Source organism: Triticum aestivum, chromosome 5D (assembly GCF_018294505.1).
Source record: "Triticum aestivum cultivar Chinese Spring chromosome 5D, IWGSC CS RefSeq v2.1, whole genome shotgun sequence".
Classification (NCBI taxonomy): domain Eukaryota; kingdom Viridiplantae; phylum Streptophyta; class Magnoliopsida; order Poales; family Poaceae; genus Triticum; species Triticum aestivum.
Genome location: NC_057808.1, coordinates 87,265,112 through 87,282,023, shown reverse-complemented (window position 1 = coordinate 87,282,023; position 16,912 = coordinate 87,265,112). Strand labels below are relative to the sequence as shown.

General features: G+C 49.9%; 1 protein-coding gene across 1 annotated transcript; it reads left to right on the top strand.

The window, feature by feature from the left end:
* Positions 1–475: 475 nt before the first annotated feature.
* LOC123119610 (CSC1-like protein HYP1) lies at positions 476–10,965 on the top strand. The gene is made up of 10 exons (XM_044539473.1): positions 476–818; positions 906–1,061; positions 1,713–1,776; positions 2,022–2,231; positions 7,553–7,744; positions 7,895–8,193; positions 8,405–8,681; positions 9,082–9,354; positions 10,078–10,311; positions 10,473–10,965. The coding sequence occupies exons 1-10, from the start codon at positions 583–585 to the stop codon at positions 10,626–10,628; spliced, it is 2,097 nt and encodes a 698-aa protein (XP_044395408.1). The 5' UTR covers positions 476–582; the 3' UTR covers positions 10,629–10,965.
* The last annotated feature ends 5,947 nt before the right edge of the window (positions 10,966–16,912 follow it).

Sequence of the window (16,912 nt, the reverse complement as noted above, 5' to 3'; positions counted from 1 at the left end):
AGAAGGTGGGAGAGAGAAACACTGCCATGTGGATGAAGACCGGTCAAAACCACGCTGAGTCAGCAGTGATACCGAAACAATCGAGACAAGGAACTAACTTGTCCGGTTTTAGGAGTTAAGGGTGTAAGTTGTCCGGTTTTAAAATTAAGGACTAAATCTAAACTTCGCTACGGGGATGAAAAATATACTTGTCATAACGGTGCGACAAAGCGCGCATTTGTTTTTAGTCATACCATTTCTTACTTTGGTGTTCTTTTCTATTTGCGTGTTTTCAATTACGCGTTAACCGGGGAAGGAACACGTATTGGCAGGAATGTGTATTCTAAACAATGGAGGTGCCACATGTCCCCCTTCCGGATAGACCCATGCCGACCATCGCGTCACGCTCCGGTGCCACGTGGCCCGCCGACATCACGGGCCCACGGACTTAATCGTCAACAACCTCCAACCTCTAGTTACAAGTCTTCGTGTGATAATGGTAACAGTGTAGCACATGACTTTGAACTTGACTGACCGCTGGGCCCCACCTCGCCGCGGAAGATTCTAGCCCCTCGGGAGAAGGCTCAGTGACTCGCCGGCGAGATGATCGTGTCGGCGCTCGCGACGGCGGTGGGCGTCAACCTGGGCCTGACCGTGCTGCTCGTCTCCGCCTACTCGCTCCTCCGCCGCCGCCCGCCGTTCGTCTCCGTGTACGCCCCCCGCCGCCCCTACGCGCCGCTCGAGTCCTGGCTCGCCGCCGCGTGGCGCCGCTCCGAGGACGACATCCACGCCGCCGCGGGGCTCGACGGCGTCGTCTTCGTCCGCATTTTCGTCTTCAGGTCCCCCATCCCCTCTCACCAGCTGTGCTTGTTCGTTCCCTTGGCTTTGTTACTGAATCCGAGGGTGCTGCGGGGCTATGGGAGCAGCATCAGGCTTTTCGCCGTAGTCGCTGTGGTGGGCGTCGGCGTGCTCATGCCGATAAACTTCATGGGGGACCAGCTGCGGCTGATCGACTTCACCGACCTGCCCAGCAAGTCCGTCGATGTCTTGAGCATCTCCAATGTCCTGGACGGGTCCAACAAGTGAGATATTTTAACCCCTGATTTTTTATAATTTTGGTGCGCTTATTTTGGGAGTTCTACATGTCATGGTTAGTGTCTGAAGGTGAATTTAACTGGTCAGTTAGCCCCATGATATATAATTCTAGAGTAGTTTACTTTTGTAACTAATAATACTGTTTATGCTGTTCAGGTTTGGTATTATAGCAGGTTAATTCTCCTCATGCTGCAGTTTTTTATTTCATGGAGTGCATATAAGGAGTTACACTTTTCTGAGTGCTTGTCTAGTGTTGATGAACCTGATGACCAATCTCCATGCGATATAATTGTTTTGTGTTCTCTACGTATTAAATGGCCAGTGTAATCAAAATTAGGTAGCTATTCCAGAATTCTGATATCTACAGCTATTCCAGAATTCTGTAGATTAATAGATGATGCTGCATCTCTGTTTTAAAAAAGAAACATTGTTAAGTATTCAGTACATAGAATTTGATTAGGATGGTGTGGAACAGCTCTAACCACTCTAATCACGGGGGCTTCACGTTGTGGCATTCTCCAGGGCTTCTTGCTTATGCAAAACATTTCGTTGGAGTCTAATTAGATGTTTCTATTGGAAATTATCTTCCTGTCTGAGCTCTAAGTCATGCTTATTACATGTGGTAACGTGCTTCACAGATTATGGCTTCACTTCTCTGCTGTGTACATCATAACTGGAGTCGCATGCTACCTGCTCTATTATGTAAGTAATTTAATGTTTCTTCTACTTTTTGTTTAGTTTTTAATTTGCATTTTCTTTCTTCATTTGTAACATGATTCCTTGTGTATCAGAGTATCAGTTGGACAGAACGCATTATCCTTTTATAATGAATACATGCTCATTGGATCTGGCATCTGTTTATTACGTACTTTGTTTGTAAAAAAAAATTGGTGCTTGACTGGTTTCAGTTTTCTCTGTAAGCAATACTTTGTGTTTTTTCTTTGCAGGAGTACAGATATATTTCTGGCAAGAGGCTCGAGTATTTTATGACATCGAAGCCACTACCTCAGTATTTCACAGTTCTGGTTCGAGCTATCCCTATAACTGATGGTGGTTCTGTGAGTGATGCTGTTGATAAGTTCTTCAAAGAGTATCATTCATCCACCTACTTGTCACATACTGTTGTTCATCAAACTGGCAAACTCCGCCGCCTTCTTGTAAGATTCAGTTCCTTTGGATACATTTGTATTGCATAATTATGAACAGATGTCCATGAATAATCAATGTTCCTAATAAAACGTTTATATGGGCTGTCTATCGACTTCTTACATGACATAAGGGTTGCTGGGGAATATAGTTGTATGAAAAATACTAGCATGAGGTTTACCGAAAAAGGCTTTCGCCCCGCTTTATAAATAAAGCAAACCACCGAGCACAAAGTCAAGAAGGTACCAACCGAACACACACACACAACGCCACCGCAGGCAAGGTCCAACACACACGCACACAAACACTGGTTCAGCTGTGGGCACAGCACAACAAGCCCAACATAGAAAAGAGGCACGCACAACACCTAAACGGCGGTGGCGGCGAGGTAGAGAAGATCTAATCCGGCTCTGGTGGTGGTGGGGGAAGCGGAGGAGCCATCCGGAGAGCCATCGCGCGAAGCTGGGTGATGATGGAGGTGATGGCGTCTCTCTCCCTGGGGCGTCTAAGCGGCCGCCAAAGCTGCAAGTAACCAGACCATTTGAACAAAGCGTCAGTAGCGCGACGAAGAGGGACATGTTGAATTACAAGCTTATTCCTAATAGTCCACAACGTCCAGGCTAGCACACCGATGGTCGACCACTTAATGTGGCGAGACGCGGGTGGCAACGCCTGAAGTTTGTCCAAGAGAGCGGGGAAGTTGTTGTGGTCCCAGCTTCCACCCACTAATTCACGGAAACAGCTCCAGAGGAACTGCGTGGACACACAGGTGAAGAAGATATGGTTCGTATCCTCTTCAGGCCCGCAGAGCGGGCACCGCCCATCACCAGGGCCGTTGCGCTTCAGGACCTCTACGCCGGACGGAAGGCGGCCGCGAATCCATTGCCACAAGAATATCCTAATCTTCAAGGGGAGCCGGATCGCCCAGATGGTGGTGAGAGCCTTAGGACCCGGCGAAGGGGCTATGGCCTGGTAGAGAGATTTAGAGGAGAATTGTCCAGATGGCTCTAGCCACCACCTGGTGCGGTCCTCTCCTATCTCCAGATCCGGCTCGTGCAAAGCAATGCAGTCGAGCAGGTCCTACCAAGCATCATTCTCCGCCGGTCCAAAAGGTCTCCGGAACGCGAGGTGCCCTAAGTCAATAAGGGCCACCGCAACAGAAATCCGCGGATCTACCGCGATGGAGAACAGGTCAGGGAAGCGAGCCGCGAAGGGGGAGTCCCCAGCCCATCTATCGAACCAGAACAGCGTGGCGGTGCCAGATCCAACCGCAATCGAGGTCCCGATGCGGAGGACTGGGAGGAGCTGTATGATGGATTGCCAGAACTGGGACCCACCGGACCGCTGGCAGAAGGCGAGTGGCTGACCACGGAGGTATTTCTGCTGGATGATGCGAAGCCACAAGCCACCCTCTCCGTTCACAATCCGCCACAACCACTTAATCAGGAGAGCTATGTTCATCCGTTTGGAGGACATGATCCCGAGTCCGCCCTGATCGCGAGGTTTACAGATCTCCGACCACCGAACCATGTGGTACTTCTGCTTGTCGCCCTCGCCAGCCCAGAAGAAGCGCCCCTGGACTGTGGCAATCTCATGGTGCAGAGTCTCAGGTAGGCTGTAGAAGCTCATAGTGAATAGGAGCAAGCTGGAGAGGGACGAGTTAATGAGCACCGTCCGGGCGGCCTTAGATAGCCAGCGGCCTTGCCAAGGTTCACTGCGGTGCTGGAGCTTCCCCATCGTGGGGCGCAGCTCGGCCACCGTGAACCTCGAGTCGCTAATGGGGATCCACAAATAAGTCATGGGGAAGCACCCAAGCTGGCAGTTGAGGCGATCCGCGATGCTCTGTCGTTCGTCTTGGGGGTATCCCAAGACCATGACCGCACTCTTATCGAAGTTGATCCTGAGGCCAGACATCTGTTGAAAGCAGAGCAGGAGGAACTTCAGGTTCGTGATGTCGTTCGCAGAGCCCTCCACGGTGTCATCTGCGTATTGGAGTAGGGAAATCCCATTTCCGCCAACCAGATGCGGTACAATGCCCCTAATATGCCCCGCAGCCTTGGCCTTATCTAGGATGGCTGCCAGAGCATCAACAACCATGTTGAAGAGGAACGGAGAGAAGGGATCGCCCCGACGGATCCCATAGAATGTGGGGAAGTAGGGACCAATCTCGCCATTTATGTTCACCGCAGTCCGGCCCGAGGAGACCATTTGCATCACGCGGGTTACCCATCTATCGTCGAATCCCTTCCGGAGCAAGCATTCCCGAAGGAAGGGCCAGCTGACCATGTCGTATGCCTTGTGGAAGTCCAGTTTCAGGAAAACTGCCTTGAGGTGTTTGGTGTGCACCTCATGGAGTGCTTCGTGAAACACCAGGACTCCCATCAAGGATATACCGTCCCTGGATGAATGCCGACTGATTCGGGTGGGTGATCCGGTCCGCTATTGGGGCCACCCTAATGGCGTACCCCTTCGCAAGGATGCGGAAGATGACATTGATCACCGTGATCGGGCGGAACTGGCGGATATCCGAAGCTCCAGTTATTTTGGGGATGAGGGTAATAATCCCAAAGTTCAGCCTGGTAAGGTCGATGGAACCAACATAGAACTCCTCAAAGAGGGCCATCACCTCCGGTTTAATCACCTCCCAGAAGGTCTGGAAGAACTTCACTGGGAGGCCATCCGGGTCAGGGGCCGACGAAGGATTCATGCCCTTAATGGCTGCCCAGACTTCTGCCTCGGAGAACGGGGCCGTCAGGGCCACATTGTCCGCCGGCGAGACACGTCGGTGGGCCGGCCAAATGTCGTGCGCGAGGGCCAGCCCTCCCCGAGGGGAGGCAGCGAATAGGTCTCTGTAGAAGCCGTCTACATGGGCCCGGATGTCCTCCGGCTGCTGCAGGAGGGTCTCTCCATTCCATAGGAGAGGGATGGAGTTACGGCGTCGCCGGCCGTTGGCGATGGCCTAGAAGTAAGCGGTATTGGCATCCCCCTTGAGGACCCAATTCTGCATACCCCGCAAGCGCCAGTAAGCCTCCTCATCTGTGTAGATGATCGTGAGCTGATCCTCTAAATCATATCTAAGCATCCATTCCTCGGCAGATAAACCCGCGCCGCGGAGATCGAGTGCCTGGGTGGCCTCTAGGAGGACTTTCTTGCGCTCTCGGATATCACGGCCCACGTTAGCACCCCATCCTTTCATGAATTGCCGTGACCGCTTTGCACAGAAGTGCCAGGAGTCAACGGCCGAGAGGGAACGATGGGGAGCCTCGCGCGCCTCTTGCCACCTAGCGACCACCGCAGCGGCAAACCCAGGCTGGTGCAACCAGAAGGTTTCGAATCAGAAGCGGGGCGGCAGGGGAGGACGTTCGTTCTCCGAAGAGAGTAGGAGGGGAACGTGATCGGATCCAATCCGAGTAATCGCCCGGAGCGAAGCTAGGGGGCAACGAATGTCCCACTCAGGAGATGCGAAGACCCTGTCGAGGACTGAGCGGGTCGGCTCCGCTTGGCGGTTGGTCCAAGTGAATTTGGCTCCTACCCTATCAAGCTCGAGAAGCCCCATGTCTGCAATGCAGTCATTGAACATCTGCGTCCGGGGGAAGTTAACCAAGTTGTTACTCTTGTCGTCTTCCGACCGGATGAGGTTAAAGTCGCCGCCCACCACCACCAGTAGTTGGGCGGCTGCAACCTTACGGCGAAGCTCAGCGAGGAAAGCTTCGGAACGTTGGTGATCGGCCGGGCCATAGACCGCTATGATCTCCCATTTGAAGTTGAGGGCCCGCTCGAAGATCTCCATGCTAACGAAGAACTCGCCTCGGTCCATGCTTCCTACCTCAAAGGTGGCATCCTTAACCCCTAGAAGGATGCCACCCGAGTGGCCCGCGCTCCCACTAGAAGGGAGCTAGTGCCAAGCATATAGATCGGAGCTCAAATGCTCGAGCTCCGATAGGGAAAATTCCGTACGCATCGTTTCGTAAAAAAAGAGTCTCTTTAGTCCCCAACTCTATGGATTTTACTTTTTGGCTCAACACCCTGTTCTCGACGTTTCCTCGGGACAGGAGGCTATGAAATAGTTGAAAGCAGATGCAACATTAAAGAAAGTCAATCTGGATGGCCACAGTGTCGATTCGTTCATTGCGCATGTACTCTATCAGTTGGCGGCGTCGGCCATCTTGGCCGAAACCGTGGATGTTCCAGAACAGCGTACGCATCACGAGACCATCGGGGGGCTGCTTGACCCCAAGACTCGAGATGCGCTCTGGGTGCGAAGGGCTGCGGTGCGGGAGCGGGTGCGGCCGCGGATCTCAGCAGGATCAGCCAGCGCAAGCTGCGGGGCGCGCGGGATGGCCTCAGTAGAGGGACCCGAGGCGGTCTGAAGGCGCGCGCGGGCCTCAGCAAGGCGATCATCCAGGAGGCGGAGCCGACTCAAGAGCAGAGAACGAACATGTAGCGGGGGTAGCTGGGATGGACGGAGTACCTGGCTCAAGGTTCCGGGCAGCGGCCCGGAGCTCCGCCCGCTCGGGGATAGGAAGAGCTGGGCTGCCCTCCGGCCTGGCCGCCTCGCTCCGTGCACTGCGGCGAGAGGACGTCAACCGGGTCGAGGTCGATCGGCCCCGCCTGGAGTAGGCCGCACGCCGATGATCCCACGGGGGCGGTGCACGAGGAGGCCAGGGGCAGGGCCGGTGGAGGCGATATCTGGTCGATGAACAACCTTGTTTCGTTGAATTTATTTAACTAAATCAACTCAGTATGTATTAATTTGTATATTTTTTACAACGTGATCTAAATGCACTCAGTATGCAATATTTGCATAGGTCAACTTTCATGGATGTCAAAATTTTATAAGCTAACCACATAGCATTCTTACTCTACACATAGCAATATACTCCCTCCGTCCCATAATATAAGAGCGTTTTTTGCACTAGTATAGTGCCAAAAACGCTCTTATATTATGGGACGGAGGGAGTAGCATTCTTTTTTGACAACCAATCTGTTAATAGATTTTTGTATGCATTTATTCTCAAAGAAATATATTGGATGTCATGTCTGTCCAGTGAAGTGTTCTGGGTCGATATTTCACATATACATGTAGTAATTAACTAGTTACTGATTTTCTATATAAGCATGCCAACTGGATGCTTATCCTCATACTTCTAACCTTCTTAGAACATTTTATTTTCATGTGAAAAAAACTTTGCTCATCTCCCCTAGATGTATATGATAGTAATGGCACACTGGTTTGTTTGCTCTCCCGAACTTCATAAGGAACACTGCATTCTAGCTTGTTGAACAGTGTCCCGTTTCACTTCTTCTGATTGCCTGTTTGATTTCTATCCAGAATGAGACCGAAATTATGTGGACAAAGCTAAAGAACCTAAAATATGTACCACAACGACCTTCTACTGACAACCCTCCAAAAAAGTTTCTTGGACTATTTGGAAGAAATAATCCTATTGGGAAATATCAGAAAAGGCTGGAAGACCTAGAGGAAAATGTTAGAATGGAACAATCAGATGCTACTAGGAGACGGGTATGTATTTCTGTTTTTTCTTTGGTCTTGGCTAAGTTAACTATGGTGTATTGATTAGTTTATCTTCCTAGTTGTCCTTTGGTTCTGACAAATGAAATGCAAACATATTGATATTCTCTTATCTATACTTAATGTTTCATAACTCTTCAGGAGATTCCCGCTGCTTTTGTTTCATTCAAATCTCGATATGCTTCAGCGAATGCAATTTACATAAGGCAGTCAGACAATCCAACTGAGTGGCAAACTGAGCATGCTCCTGATCCTCATGATGTTTATTGGCCTTCCTTTTCTACATCATTCATGGAACGGTGGATATCCAAATTTGTAGTATTTGTAGCTTCAGTTCTCCTGATAATCGTGTTTCTTCTAGTTGTGGGATTTATTCAAGGGCTCACTTATATGGAGCAACTTGAGGCATGGCTGCCTTTCCTGAGGAACATACTGGAAATGTTAGTTTCTGTTCATAGATTATAATCATATATGTTTCTCTCATTGGTTCTTTATTTTGTTATCTGGAAAGGGCCTAGTCAGCATCTATGCTCAGATGCTGAATTAGTGATACTAGTGCTAGCCGTTCTTATTATGTTGGTTTTATTTATCCAATGTATGGCACATCAGAATGGCTAAACACCTGACCTTTGTCTTCTTTGATCTTTCCAGAGCCATTGTCAGTCAATTGGTTACTGGGTATCTTCCCAGTGTCATTCTTCACTTCCTTTCCTCTTATGTGCCCTCAATAATGAAGCTATTTTCGACCATGCAAGGATTTGTGTCTGTCAGTGGGATTGAGAGAAGTGCTTGCAACAAAATGCTTCGGTTTACCATATGGACTGTGTTCTTTGCAAATGTTCTTACTGGCTCAGCCTTAAATCAACTTAACATATTCGTTGATCCAAAGAAAATACCTGAACGGCTTGCGGTTGTTGTACCTGCACAGGTAGGGCATGTGTTTTTTGATTGTCGTCAGCATGACAAGTTCAGTTTGGTATATACTACGAGAAAGTTACCACAAGTTGCTTCTGAGATTGTGCTCTCCCCTCCAAGCTTCATAGAACATGGACAATAACCTTTCTGTTGACATGGATAATATACTTATACAGTTACATCGATACAATTCTGTACTTTGTTTTTTCGTAAATAGCTTTAATAACAGGCTTCCAAACCTTAGCCTTCATCAACCTTCTTTGTTTTGTCGACGTCCTTGGCTCCTTGCTGTGGCTACTTATCCACTTCAATATATACCTGCTTACACAATTTTCACTTGTGGCATATGGTATTAGTCCATGCCAGAGCACGTGTGTTGCTAAACAATCATTGGTTTCATGATGATTCTGCAGGCATCTTTCTTTATTGCATATGTGGTGACTTCGTGGACAAGTATAACATCAGAACTCACTCAAACTTCTGCCCTTCTGTATCACTTGTGGGGGAGCTGCGCAAAGTGTTGCAAGAGGGAAGACTCAGAAGCTCCATCGATGCACTATCATAGTGAAATTCCTCGGATTCTCTTGTTTGGACTTCTCGGGCTCACGTACTCCATTGTAGCTCCACTTATCCTCCCATTTGTGTTGACTTACTTCTGCCTTGGCTACTTCATATTTCGCAATCAGGTGAAAACGCTGCAGATTATTAATCGCCCCTTTTAGCTTCCTGTTGCTGCTACACATCGTAGCGTGATCTCTTTGTGCATGGAGGTTGAAATGTGGACTTCAATATCTAGGTCTTCCCAAATTTTGGGTAGTGAACTACTGTTTTGAGGAACTTTGGATAGATATTTCCTGGATTTGGCCGCCAGTGTTGCAATGATTGATTCATTGCTGTCGCCATTTATGAGCGGATAAAATCAAATTGATGTGGTCTAAGGCGTATGATGCGAGCCTACCTTTCTCTTAATATGTTTAGGGCAGAACCAAAGTGTTCCTTTCTGGAAGATGAACTAGATCATCTAGTGGTGGAATTTAACTAGAACCTTTCTTGATAAACGTGGACATGCCTTGAAACTATGTAAAATTAAATATGTAATATGGAAAATATAGTTGTTGATTGAACTATACTTCCATATATTGGGAGGCTGACAGTAGTATATCAGGTGTCCTGGTTACACCTGTTCTGAGGAGTGACTGCACCACGAGATAATTTTGCTGGGTCAAAATTGCCAAGTAGAAGACATATTTTCCATGTGCAATTGTTCTTTACTGCTGGATAAATTTGTCAGAAGTAGTGAAATACTTGCTTCAGCTTTATAAACTGGATAGCGCAATTTGCATATGTTTAACTTTATCATTCATCAGTTTAAGTATCTACAGTTTGTAACTTTGCTACTACAAATGCAGCTTTGTAATGTGTATGCACCCAAGTATGACACCGGTGGAAGATTTTGGCCCATTGTGCACAATGCAACCATATTTTCTCTTGTGCTGATGCATTTGATTTCAATCGGAGTATTTGGAGTAAAGGAATTTCCACTTGGTTCAAGTCTGCTGGTGCCTCTGCCGATTCTCACACTTCTGTTCTATGCATACTGTGGAAACCGATTTTACCCCATCTTCGAAGCATACTCTACCGAGGTACTTTTTTATTAGTTTCTCCTTTTGTAAATGCATAGGAGGCCACTCTATGTGTGCACCTGTTTACCTTAGCAACAGCAGCTGCTGTTTTCTTATTTGGAATCTTTAGATATCATTTCTGTGGCATACAAACCCTTCATGTCTCACTTTTGTTCATGCAGTCATTGGTAAACAAAGATATACAAGAACAAAGCAAACCAGAGATGGCAGAGTTCTTCAGCAGTCTTGAAACAGCCTACTGTGACCCAGCACTGAAGCCTATCCAGCGGTCTTCGAACTCTGATGAACGTACTTCACCACTCTTGTCTTCTGTCTAGATCCAGACAAGTCATAGGTGGCATCCTGGCTCCCACGGTGTGAGATTTTTGTTTGATTTTGGGTTTTTGATGATCAGGTACATATAACAGTACAGGTGTGCTTCTTGTTGTGTTTTTTTACACGGTGAAGCAAAACTTAGGACATGAATCCTTGTATTATTATGTTGTACATTTTTCTTTAGGACATAAATCCTTGTATTATTGTGTTGTATATTTTTCTTGGAGGAGTTTGCTGTGCATATTTTTGTGTATCAGATTTGGTGCTCGCTTTGTAGAGATGAATAATACATTTTCTCTTAAGTTTTGGGTTGGCAATGCAAACTGTTTGAACCGACCATGCAAGTTGTAGATCTTAAGTTCCATGCAACCTACTTACTGTCTCTTCTAACTATGTGTTTATGTGGATATTGTTTTACTCCGTATAATTCAGTATATGAGATTTTCTGCCACTTGGAGCAATGTGATCAGGAGCTGCTGTTTTTCCTCCTTCAGTCCTTCTTAAGTGCATTTAAATATGGCCGCTCTGGGTATATTTATGATACTTCAACGTCAAGGTTGAGTTTCTCTAAACACAAAAGCCTGCTACGGTGTGGAACCGATCAGGGTGCGGCGTTCTGCACCCATATTCTGTTATTACCCAGTTATACGCTGAGGTCAGTTGACAAGCTCATACTACTCTGCATTCACATTGGCTTTGAAAATGTCTTGGCAACACAAAACCGTACTGTTTCAACCTGGCCAGGTGTTATTTTTTTTCTCAACGGCTCTCAGATGTACCCAACAAAGATATGCTGTCGTCAAAATGGCCCGAAGTAGCAAGATTATGCGTTGCTGCTTTGTCTTAACTGTTATCAGATTCAGTAGAGTTTGCCTTGTCTTGGATCAATTATGCTTCCACCATGGCCGATTATTCTACTGCTTGGCCGAACCCCAGAGAACATATTGTGTGATTGGTTGCCCACTTGGAGAGAATACGGTGGTGGGACTCTGTCCTGGGCAATCTTGTGCCATTTGGCTCTCCTTTTATCTTGTTCATATAAAATGTGTAGGTACTGCAGGAGGACCTCTAGTGCTAATATGGCAAGCAAGAACCCGTGTCAAAGCAGGAACCCATGTGAAGTGGTCGGTGTAAACCCATATGAGATTGTTTGCCATTTGGAGGCTGGAGCTATGTGATCAGGAGGGCCAGGTTTTTCTCCTTCAGTCCTTTTTAAGTGCATTTAAACCCGGCCGCTCTGAGTATATTTATGCTACTTCGACGTCGAAGCCGAGTTTCTCTAAACACTAAAGCCTGCTACGGTATGGAACCGATCATGGTGTGGTGTTCTATCCATGCCTACATTGTGCTATTACCCAGTTATACGCTGAGGTCAGTCGACAGCCGCATACTCTACATTCACACTACACTGGCTCTGAAAATGTCTTGCCGCGCCTACCATTTTTGGAATGTCCGAGGCCTTAACTCCGGCGCTAAGCGCACCGCCGTCCGCAGCGTGATCTCCGCTGCCGCACCTACCATAGTGTGTCTCCAAGAGACAAAGCTCGCGCATGTCTCCGACGCCATAGTTTTGGAAACGCTCGGTCCGTCCTTTGAGGACTTTTACTTCCTAGTTCCTCCCCGCGGATGGCACACGCGATGGTATCCTCCTTGCTTGGCAACGAGCTACCATCTCCCTCTCCAATCCCCTCATCGGTGAGCATCACATGACGGCCTTGGTCTCCTTCTTGGCCGGCGAGGGCCATTGGTGGCTCACCGGGGTGTATGGGCCTCAAGATGATGACGCCAAGCTTGAGTTCCTTGCCGAGTTACACGACGTGCGCGAGTCCCGCGTCGGCCCATGGCTTATTGGTGGAGATTTCAACATGATCACCTCGGCCTCGGAGAAGAACAACTCTAACATCAACCGTCGCTCGATGAGCAGATTTAGGCGCTTCATCGCCGATGAGGAGCTTCGAGATCTCTATATGCACGGCCGACGATATACTTGGTCCAACGAGCGCGACGCCCCTACTCTGGTGTGTAATGACCGCATTCTTTGCACCTCCGGTTGGGAGATCGCCCACCCGCACTGCCTACTCCGCTGCCTCTCCTCCGCGGCCTCCAATCACTGCCCGCTCCTTGTCGACTGCGTGGCCCGCCCTCCGGGAGCACGACGTTTCCACTTTGAGAGATTTTGGCCAAAATTGGAGGGTTTTCACCAGGTGGTTAGTGAGGCTTGGGCCTCTACTCCGCCGGACGCCAATCCCTTTAGACGGATCGTGACACGTCTCAAGGCGACGGCCAGGAGGCGGCAAAGCTGGAGCGCACGCACGATCGGCAACGTGTCCTTTCAGCTTACGGTGTCCCGCGAGCTCATTGCGAGACTTGACGCTGCTCAAGATCTACGTCCGCTTTCCCCCCTCGAGACCTGGTTTCGCCGGAAGCTCAAGGCGTCCTACCTTGGCCTTGCATCCCTCGAGCGATCCATCGCTAGGCAGCGCGTGCGCCTCTCTTGGCTCCGGAGCGACGACGCAGCGGTTTCCTACCTCAAAGTGCACGCGGCCCACCGCAAGCAGAGGAACCTTATGACGAGTTTGCGCGTCGACACCCAAACCGTCACCGACCACGATGAGATGACCGAGGCCGCCTTCACCCACTTCTCAAACGCCCTTGGCAGCACCTCCGATCGCGACATCACGCTTGATCTTCATGCCCTTCGGGTGCCGCAGTTCGATCTTCTTGCGCTTGACGCGCCTTTCACCGAGGAGGAGATTTGGAACGCCGTCAAAAGCATGCCGACGGGAAAGGCGCCTGGTCCCGATGGATTCACCGCCGAGTTCTTGGTTGCCTGCTGGGAAACGATCAAGCCCGACTTTCTCGTGGCTTTCGACAAGTTCCACGCCATGAATGGTCGCGGTCTGCAGAAGCTCAATGAGGCCCTTCTTCTGCTGCTGCCCAAGCGTGCTGATGCGCACTCCCTCTACGACTACAGACCCATCAGTCTCATACACATCTTCGCCAAGCTGGTCGCGAAGCTTCTTTCTCTCCGTCTCGCTCCTCGGCTGAATACCATGGTCTCCACCAACCAGAGCGCGTTTATTGCGGGGCGATGCATCCACGACAACTTTCTGCTCGTGCAGCAGACGGCTCGTCTCTTGCACAACCTGAAGGCGCCACGCATGCTTCTCAAGTTGGACATAGCTTGTGCGTTCGACAGTGTTTCTTGGCCCTTCCTCCTGCAACTTCTGCAGCACCTGGGGTTTGGCCCACGTTGGCGTGAGTGGATTTCCATGCTTCTCTCCACGGCTTCCACGAGAGTTCTCATCAACGGCCACCCAGGGCCTCCGATCGACCACGCTCACGGCCTTCGTCAAGGCGACCCGGTCTCGCCCATGCTCTTCACCTTGGTCATCGACGTGCTGAACTCCATGCTGCTGCGTGCGGTTGACCTTGGCCTCCTCCATCGCTTGACCAACCGTCACGCAGCTTCGAGCATATCCCTTTATGCCGACGATGTGGTCATCTTTTGCCACCCGGACCCTCACGACCTCGCCACGATTCGCAGGCTCCTCCACGTCTTTGGCCTCGCTTCTGGGCTGCACACCAACTTTGACAAGTGCTCGGCCACTCCTATTCAATGCACTGAGGATCACACTGCTGCTATAGCCGTGGAGTTGCAATGCCCCGTCACTCACTTTCCCATCACCTACCTCGGGATGCCCCTCTCAGTCCGCAAGGCCTCTTCAACAAGCTTGGAGCCGATCATTGACAAGCTTGGGCGCAAGCTCTCTACATGGCGGGCATCTATGCTATCCAAGGGAGACCGCCTATCCCTTGTGCGCCATGTCCTTAGTGCCATCCCCGCGCACTTCCTCATGGCCATCGCCTTCAGCAGCACTACCATTAAGAAGGTGAACCGGATCATCCGCGGATTCTTATGGGCTGGATCGGATAAGGCCAATGGGGGCCAGTGCCTCGTCAACTGGCAGCGTGTATGCCGGCCGATCTCCCTCGGTGGCCTCGGCATCCGAGACATCCAGCGTACGGGCATCTCTCTCCGCGTTCGCTGGCTATGGCTGCAACGTACCGATGCTACTCGCCCGTGGAGCCACCTTCACATCCCCCATGATGCGGACACGAGTGCAATTTTCAGAGCCTCCACGACTTGGCAACTGGGAGCTGGAGATTCTTGCAGATTCTGGACCGACCATTGGATCACTGGCAGGTCCGTGGCCGAGATTGCCCCTCTCGTTCTAACTCTTGTCCCAAGACGCCTTCGGAAGGAGAGATGCGTGCGTGATGGGCTGCAGCAGCGCTCTTGGGTACAGGATATCCGAGGTGCGCTCGGGCCGGCGGCCATGTTGCAGTACGTCGAGCTATGGCGTTCGGTGCGGCACATTGCGCTCTCTAGCGAGCCGGACACGCTACGCTGGCGTTGGACCTCCTCTGCTACGTACACGACAAGCTCCTGCTACAAGGCCCTATTCTTTGGAGCCTGTGAAGACCCTTTCTGGCGGCTCACTTGGCGACCTTGGGCTCCTCTCCGCGTCAAATTCTTCCTATGGCTGGCCATGCAAAACCGTTGCTGGACCGCGGAGCGCCTGGCTCGCCGCGGACTGCCCCACAACGACGCCTGCGTCTTGTGTGACCAGGAGGATGAGACCATGCACCACCTTCTTGCCGGATGCTCTTTCTCTCGTCAAGTTTGGCACGAGATCCTCGGCTGGGCCCGCGTGCCCATTAGCCTCCCGGACCACGACACGCCATTCCAATTGTGGTGGCAATCCTCTCTCGACCTCGCGCCCACTTCCATGCGCAAGGGCCTAGCCTCCCTCATCATCCTCTCAGCCTGGTGGATTTGGAAGCAACGAAATGCATGTATCTTTGACAGAGCGACGCCATCGATTACCTTCACATCCGACACCATCAAGGACGAGGCGCGTCTATGGGCCAAGGCGGGCGCTACCGGACTGCAAAACATTATCCCGGGCGCGTAGTCTCTAGTTTCTAGCCGTGGGGCTGAGCACACCCCTATCTGTTGTGCTCCTTCGCTTGTTCACCATGCCTAGTGCGCACATGGCATTGTAAGCGTTGTAATCCCATGCTTGTACTCTCCTTCTATCAATACAAAGATACGCACCTTGCGTATTCGCGAAAAAAAAAATGTCTTGCGGCCATAGCAAAACCATACTGGTGAAGTGTTCCTCCTTTTTTCATCGTATATCTAGTACAATCAACTGATGCAAGCATATCTTTGTTGGGTACAATTGCGAGACATAAGGGCGTCAAAATGACCCAAAATAACAATTGAGATCAACCGAGTAGCAGGATTATGCTTTACTGCTTTGTCTTAACTGATATCAGATTCAATAGAGCTTGCCTTGCCTTGGATCAATGATGCTCCGATTATTCTACTGCTTGGCTGGACCCCAAAGAACAAATTATGTGATTGGTTGGCTGCCACTTGGAGAGAAGACGAAGGTGGCACTCTGGTAATCTGTCTTCCGCAAATCTTGTGCCATTTGGCTCTCCTGTCCTCTGTTATATAAAATGTGCAGGTACGGCAGGGCCTCTACTGCTAATGCTAACTTGGTAAGCCAAACAGTCCGTGTAAATCATTGGCTAACAGTGGTGCGCCATTTGTCCTCTTCACGGGTAGGTTGAACAGTGCTCCATGACATGCCTTCCTTTGTACCTAGTCACTGTCATTTACTCGTTAAAACATCAGCTCACGTATCCTGGGTCACAGAGCACGAAAAGGCATTCTGATGTGACACAATGATTTATTTCCTGATCTCTGTTTCCTGGCCAAAACTCATGGAATTCCCAGTGCAGTTGCAAGCTTGACCTTGTCAACCATATCACTACCAGGTAGTAGACCTGACCTTTGGTTCACAGAGCTTGAAAAGGCATTCTGATGAAAAGGAATTCCCAGTGCAGTTGCAAGCTTGACCTTGTCAAACATATCACTGCTAGGTAGACCTCACCAGGAGTGCAGGACAAAAAAGATGGCCAGCTACAAAGGTCGAGAAGCTCAGTCCGCAGCTGGGGCCAAACCGCTAGACGTTCACAAGTTGCATGTCCTAATTCTGACGAGGACATCAAGAGTACTGGCATATGCCACCAAAATACTCCTTAGAACATCGGAGGATGATCTTCAATTTTCAATTGGCGTGGGGGAGGCGCATCGGAGACACCGTCGTCGTCATGCATGACAAAACGCAGACGGGTGGGAACAAAATCATTTTTTTTTGCTGGTAGGGAACAAAAACAAATTGACAGCCGGATTTAATTTTAACCCCCG